At 39.3% G+C, this 7,961-nt stretch overlaps 1 protein-coding gene across 1 annotated transcript in view; it reads left to right on the top strand.

Moving 5' to 3' along the window:
- Window positions 1-7,961, top strand: part of LOC106881715 (myosin-11) — a 33,413-nt gene that overhangs the window by 9,942 nt on the left and 15,510 nt on the right. Inside the window, exons 9-14 of the mRNA XM_014932193.2 lie at window positions 633-752; window positions 1,764-1,880; window positions 2,856-2,909; window positions 3,608-3,657; window positions 4,802-4,871; window positions 6,682-6,732. Coding sequence (XP_014787679.1) covers window positions 633-752; window positions 1,764-1,880; window positions 2,856-2,909; window positions 3,608-3,657; window positions 4,802-4,871; window positions 6,682-6,732 — 462 coding nt within the window. The remainder of the gene's footprint in view (window positions 1-632; window positions 753-1,763; window positions 1,881-2,855; window positions 2,910-3,607; window positions 3,658-4,801; window positions 4,872-6,681; window positions 6,733-7,961) is intronic.

Below are 7,961 nucleotides of genomic sequence, written 5' to 3'. Positions count from 1 at the left end.
TGGTGGATGTGGGGATGGCCGGGGTTACCTAGAATAGGACAACATTCTATGGAATACTCAATGTTTCACATTAACTGGAACAGCTGGTTTAGTAAACTGCACCAGTCCAAACTAGAAAGGGCTGGTAACAGAAGGGTCGTTAGCCATTAAGAAAGAAAGGGGGGGAAAGAACATGGGTGAAGGAGCTGCAATGACAACAACCCCCATTTTAAATAACAACAAATACAAGGTAGAGAGTGAAGACATTATGGTCTTGGCAGATGAGTGATGTTGACATGGCAACACTTTAATCCTTCTCTTCCTCCTCCTCCTCCTCCCATTTCCCTTGCTGACATGGAAGTTGGATGGTTTGACAGGGGCTGGCACTACTAAACTTTATCCACTTCTTCATTCATTTTGAAACTTTTATTATAGTTCTATATTTAAGAGAACTATAATAATATAATAATAGTAACATCGTTAGGAATGAGAACCCAGGTTCGAAATTTCCCCCAGACACCTGATGAAGGCTGGAGGGTATATCAGCCGAAACGTTGTGTCAACAACAAACAAGATGAGGACAAATATCCGTCAAATGTAAATAATGTAACTTTCATTATGTTTTTCACTCATAATGCTGCTCATATTTTCAGGAACGTCTTGAAAGTGACCTGAAGACATTGCAGTTGCAAAAAAGTGACCTAGAGATTGAACTACGCCGTGAAAAAGATAAAGTCAAGATATTCCAGAGAAATTTTGAGAAACCACTAAATGTAAGTCCATAATTAATTGATGCTAATTACATTTTGAATTGAAACATCCTTATTTCTTTTGTCTTTTAGTATCAAAGTGTGCTTTGTATATTATTGAGTCGGCCTGGAACCAAGAAAACCGATTGGTCAAAGAATGGATAGTCTCTGACATGTTCTATAGGTGTGTAGACAGTGATGTCAAGCTGAGTGAGATTGTAGTTGTGGCCAGTGTTGCGTAACTGGGCCCGTTAAAAGCACCCTTCAATCGTTGGGTGTTATGCTGTGCTTGTGAAGACTTGTTGAGCTGAGGGAAATCAAAGCCATGGCTGATGCCAGTGCCGTCTGACTGGCACCCATGCTGGTGGCACGTAAAAGGCACCATTCAAGCATTGGGCCTCTTGAAGGCAGTGACAGGTGACCAAGACCCTTGGCAATATACCGTGATTGCATTGACCTGTCAAGCCTTGTGAGATTGTAGTCATGCCCAATGTCAGTGCCAGTGGCATGTAAAAAGCACTCTCTCAACTTTTGGGGTGGTTGGCGTTAGGAAAGGCATCCAGCTTTAAAAACCTTGCCAAATCAAATTGGAACCCGGCTTACCAGTTTTCAGTCAAACCATCTAACCCATGCCAGTATGGAAAGCAGACGTTAAAAGACGAGGATGATGATATGTTTTAGGATGAGATGTAGCTGACTGTCCCTGGAGCCATGTTCTCACTTCATCTCCATTTCATCATCATCTTTTCTTGGATCGGATGGTTTGACAGGAGCCAATAAACTGGAGGACTGCGTTAGTCCCTCACATCTCCTCTGGCAGGGTTTCTAGATGAAGATACAGCTGGACATGTGTGTGTGTGTGTGTGTGTGCAACCTGTATTTATAAAGTTTCTTACTCTATACAGCTTCACACTGATCTCTGTCAATATTGAACAGAATGGCCAGATGTTTGATGCAGTTATTCCCTGACACCTCAATTACTAAACCTTAATTACATTAATATGACCCTGTTGTTGTTGTTGCTTTGTAAACCAGGATGACAAAGACTCTCTAATCCACGACCTTCGAATCAAAGATGCTCAACTCCAAGGGAAATTAGAACAAGAGAAACACAAGAGTGCTGTGATGCAGCGACTTTTAGACGAACACATGGTAAGGGTTTTGCATTTTTAGATATATATTGTGAAGGTGTGTGGCATAGTGGTTGGGATGTTGCACTTGTGATAATCACCAGATCATGAGTTCAATTCCCACATGGGGCTGACATATTTTGTGCTGGAGTAAAACACTTCATTTTACATTGCTCCAGTGCTCCAGTGCTCTGTAGGAGCTGGTTCTGTCAAAGAAGAGTCTTCAGGTATGTTATGATTCATTACTTGGTGACTTCAGTAGTGCTACTGTAATGTGATTGGCATTAGGGAGGGCATCCAGCCCTAGAAATTAAGCCAAAAGAAACATTGGAGTTCAATGCAGTTCTCTGGTTCTTTGGATCCTGTTAGGATGGAAGACAGATGTTAAATGGTGATGATGATGGCACACACATACACACACACACACACACACACACACACACACACACACACACACGTGTACGTACGTGAGTATTTTTGTCTTCCCCTTGTCTTGACATTTGTGCACTGAGCTTTCTTTCATATGGACCGTTTGTTTGAAGGATCAAGAAATAATATTTCCTTAATTGGGAAAAAGGTGAGAGTTGGCAATAGGAAGACCATCCAACAATAGAAAATCTACCTGAAATAAATTGTGTGTGTCAGTTATGAAGTTCGTTTCTGTTTGCAAAGAACGTGTCATGTTTTCTATACAGTAAGACAAATGACCATTCAGCAAAATTGGCCCCAATGTTGTGCTATTGTATAAAGAAGTCATATTCCCTTGCCAACACTGCACGTGTTTCTGCCAATTGCCAGACCATTTTCTGACTATGGTTTACTGCTGCTTCAGACGAAACAAGATCCGTTTGATGTAATTTATAGGTTTTCCCTCTCACCATTTCACATTATATTATTATCCTTTGCCTTCCTAGACTGTCATACTTTAACCTTGCAAACTTCTGCTATGATAAAAGAAATTTCATTTATCTCTCGTTTTAAACCTCTTTCTTTGCAGGCTCATCCTAATACAGATGTCAGTACAGTAGTCAGAGAGGAAGAGAAAATTCAGGTATTCTATACATACATACATACATATATATATATATATGTATGACAGGGACTTCCATTTACGGCTAGCATGGGATCTTGTCACTAGAAATGCAAACACAACAACACACACACACACCTGCATATACAAACACATACGTGTATGGTTTTCCATCTACCAAGTCCACTCAGAAGGCTTTAGTTCGCCCAGGACTATAGTGGAAAACACTTGCCCAAGGTGCTGGACAGTGGGACTGAACCCAGAACTATGTGGCTGGGAATTGAATTTCTTAACCACTCCACCATTCCTGTACTTCATGTTGTAGATGAATATCTGTACCTCACATTGTAGATGAATGTCTGTACCTTATGCCTGTACTCATGTTGTAGATGAATGTCTGTACTTCATGTTGTAGATGGATGCCTGTACCTCATGTTGTAGACGGATGCCTGTACCTCATGTTGTAGATGGTTGCCTGTACATCATGTAGATGGATGTCTGTACCTCATGTTGTAGATGGATGCCTGTACCTCATGTTGTAAATGGATGCTGGTGGCGTCATCATGCTACATGTATTACAATCAATGTTGTTCTCTAATTTCTATGGATGTTTTGTTCATTTTTACATGTCACACAGTATTGTTGTTAGATTAGTCGTCTACTTCATATGAATATTTCTGATTGATTTTGTATTATTTTTTTTTTAAATTCTGCAACAGCAACCGACAGAAACAGTTGAACCATTAAAGATGACAACCGAATCAAAACAGTGAGTATTTCTTCATAATATTCACCATTAAGTCACCATTAATGTTTTGCTTAATACAGCATGATGCTGTGGCTTTCATGATTTCTAAGTTGCGTCGTGAAGCTGTTTAGTTGCCAAGGAAGTCTACTTTATGAAGAATTATGTGATTCCTGCATATTCAACTCTTCTTCTCTTGCAACACCCCACAACTTAAACAACGCCATTATTTCATATTTGAAATAAAAGGAGTTTTTTTAATTGAAGGGTGTCATAGTTTGTAACTAAATTTGTTACAGAATCGATTCTGTCCAATGTGAAGAAAACTGGAATAACTTTCCCAGCATCATCAACAGGATGGCGTTTCTGTCTAAAGACCAGAGATGTCTCTATGTGATATTTGGTCTGCAAATAAGACTTTCTCTCCTAACTTATCATTAATCCTTTTAAATCGTACTCATACTTCATTCTCCTACCATTTTCTCAACTTTGATCTACTACATCCACTGGCCAATGTCCTCTTCTTATATCACACACACACACACACACACACACACACACACACACACACACACACACAACCTGTGTATCTCATCACAACACAGTCTATTTGCCCATGATGTGTTGTACATTCCTTTCATACTACTCATGTGTGTTTTCTGCCATACAGCTTCCTGAAAGCTTTTATTCACCATTAATTGTGTCTGCGATACAGTGAGACATAGTTTAATAGATTGAAGTTGTCTTAAAGAATCGGACTATTAAATAAGGCTGTTGTTTGCGATTGTGGTTAATCCTGCAACCTATGTGAAGATGTACATTCATACCTGCAGGAATTGTTATTTGGTTGGAAGTTTGGCAAAACAAAACAAACCATTTTGTTACAAGTCATTGTTAGATTTTTTTAAAAATAATATTTTGATTCAAGTAAAAGCGCCCAGCACTCTCTGTAAAGTAATTGGTGTTAGGAAGGGCATCCAGCTGTAGAAACCATGCCAAACCAGACTGGGGTCTGGTGCAGCCTTCCAGCTTTCCAGTCCTGGTCAAACTATCCAACCCATGCCAGCATGGACAACGGACACTAAATGATGATGATGTAGTCTGTATAAATGTAATAATATTGTAATATAATTCAATCTTGTTATGAAATTGTGATTTATTTTGATAGCAGAGACATTGCACTTGAAGAAGAGATCAAAGAGCTGAGGTTTCAACTGAAAAGGGAAAAAGAATATTGGGTAGGTTTGCCTCATTCCATTTTCAAGAATTTCTCAATTAGTTCTCATCTTTAAAAACAGTCCAACTTCCTGCTTCTATTATGACATCCTGTCCATTCTGTCATATTTTCTATATAACAGACTGATGCAGCATATGTTACAATTGAGTCTCTCTTCAACTGTTAAGTATTTGGGCTGACAACACTGACTGCAACTCCAAGGTGGTGCCCCAGCATGGCCACAGTCCAAATAACTAAAACTAAGAATAAACTGAAAAATACATCAGCCTCCCATGCTGGTGCCATACATAAAGCACCCAGGACACTCTGTAGAGTGGTTGATGTAAGGAAGGGCATCCCGCTGTAGAACCAATGCCAAACTAGAACAAACGGAGCCTGGTGCAGTTCCCTGCTTTGCCAACTCCTGTCAAAACGTCCAACCCATGCCAGCAGGGTAATTGGGCAGTAAATGATGATGATGATAGTAATAGCAGTGATGGTGGCAATGGCAGCAGCTGTTGTTGTTGTTGTTGTTGTTGTTCCTGCAGTCTTCTCTTCCACAATGTCTTTAACCCTTTCGATACCAACCCTGCTGAATCCAGCTCTGGCTCTGTGGTACAAATGTTTTGTTTTCAAAAGTTCTGAATGAAAATATTCCACCAAACCTTAGTCACAATTTATGTTCCTAACACTAGCTTAATGATAACAAAGTTATTTTACTAAATTCTTTGTTATATTTAAAATTAATTGAAAGAAACACACAACATCCCAAAAGAAATACGGTTACGAAAGGGTTAAACTATTCTGTGTAGTACCTGTACATTAGGGATGAAGGAATGGTCAAAGGGTGAGAAAGGATTGGTTTGTGTAAGGTGGAGACAAAGTGGCTGAGTTCCTTTTAAGTGTTGGGCCTCACAAAGTCAATGACCAAGACCTTTGGCATTATGTTGTGCTTGAGAAGAAAACCCATCAAGCCGAGCAAAATCACAGTCATGGCAGATACTGGTGTCATGCAAATTGGCACCTGTGCCAGTGGCACATAAGTGCACTCCAGTGTCAGGCAAATGACACTCGTGCTGGTGGCACGTAAAAGCACCCCTTACACTTTCAGGGTGGTTGCTATTAGGAAGGGCATCCAACCATAGAAAACCATGCCAAATCAGACTGGAGTCTGGTGCAGCCTTCCAGCTTACCAGCCCTGGTCAAATCGTCCAACCCATGCCAGCATGGACAATGGACTTTAAATGATGATGATGAAAGTTGGGGAGTTGGTGGTGCTGCAGGTAACTAATTAAATTTAGCCAGTGCCCCTGGACTGGCTCTTGTGCGGGTGGCACATAAAAGACACCATTTTGAGCGTGGCCGTTGCCAGTACCGCCTGACTGGCCCTCGTGCGGGTGGCACGTAAAAGCACCCACTACACTCTCTGAGTGGTTGGCGTTAGGAAGGGCATCCAGCTGTAGAAACTCTGCCAAATCAGATTGGAGCCTGGTGTAGCCATCTGGTTCCACCAGTCCTCAGTCAAATCGTCCAACCCATGCTAGCATGGAAAGCAGACGTTAAACGATGATGATGATGATGATGATGAATTAAATCCTTGTTTCTATGATACACCCTTGTTTCTATGATACAAAACCCCTGTTTTAAAGGAATCGAAATTAAAACCTTCCATCATAATTGAGGTTCCGAACACCTGATTAGTAATAACGATGAAGTTTACTTGCTGAATTCTTCCCAATTTCTCGAATTTATTGAAACAAAGGCAGTGGAATTCAGCAGAAATTTGGTAATGAAAGAGTTAAGTGCTAAAACAGGAATGCTTCTTATTGCAGAATAAACGTTTGGAGCAAGAGAGGAAAATGATGAAATCACAACTAGAAAAAGTAAGTTGAATATATTTAACATATATTTAACATATATTTAGCATATATTTAACATATATTTAACATATATAGTTATGACAAGAGAAAATGCGTGTAATGCTCATTTCTTTTTATCAAAGAAATTAAAACTTAGCCTCATTTTTTATATTTTCTGAGTCATTAATCCTAATAATACATTTATCATAACTATGAATAATACTTTTATTGTAACTTTTAATTTTTTTTTTGATAAAAATAAATGAGAATTGTACGCATTTTCTTTTTTCATAACTGTATACCTACTTTTGCACCCTGCTTGTATTTAATATATTTAATATGGATTTACATAATCCCTTATTCTAGCAGGCCTGTGGTTAAATGTTTTATCTGTGACTATCTCTTCTTTCACTCAGACTTAATATATCTTGGAGTACATTATCTAGTGTGTCTTTCTTTTCTTTTTTTTTTTAAGACATTAGGAGATTTGACTGCTATTTCTAGCAGGGAAAATGTTTGCAAAGAAGCTTTCACACTGACTTTTACAATTATATGGGATGGTGCAAAAGTAGGTTTACAGTTATGTAAAAAGAAAACATGTACACATTTATTTTTATTGTTGCCAGTGCCGCCCGACTCACCCCTGTGCCGGTGGCACGTAAAAAGCACCATTCAAGCGTGGTTGATGCCAGTACCACCTGACTGGCATGTAAAAAAAACACCCACTACACTCTCCGAGTGGTTGGCATAAGGAAGGGCATCCAGCTGTAGAAACTTGGCCCGAAAAGATTGCCAGTCCTTAGTCAATCCGTCCAACCCATATCAGCATGGAAAGCAGGCATTAAACGATGGTGATGATGATGATGATGAGAAAAATTAAAAGTTACGATAAAAGTATTATTCATAATTATGATAAATGTATTACTATGATTAATGACACTGAAAATGTCAAAAAATGAGGCTAACTAATTTAATATGTTAATAATTTTAATGAATTAAGTATAATGACATTGATGTGGTACTTACTGTACACCTCCTTTTGCACCTGCCCCTGTATAGACAACAGGTATGCAAATTAGCTCTCCTTTATAATGATTGCATGGAGGATGGCAATCACAATTATTATAATAATAGAGCTTCTGTTCTCTCTCTCTCTCTCTCTCTATCGCTCTCTCTCTCTCTCTATCGCTCTCTCTCTCTCTCTATCGCTCTCTCTCTCTCTCTCTCTCTCTCTCTCTCTCTCTCTCTCTCTC

The sequence above is a fragment of the Octopus bimaculoides genome, chromosome 1, assembly GCF_001194135.2.
Source record: "Octopus bimaculoides isolate UCB-OBI-ISO-001 chromosome 1, ASM119413v2, whole genome shotgun sequence".
Classification (NCBI taxonomy): domain Eukaryota; kingdom Metazoa; phylum Mollusca; class Cephalopoda; order Octopoda; family Octopodidae; genus Octopus; species Octopus bimaculoides.
This window is presented reverse-complemented; position numbering and strand designations above follow the sequence as displayed.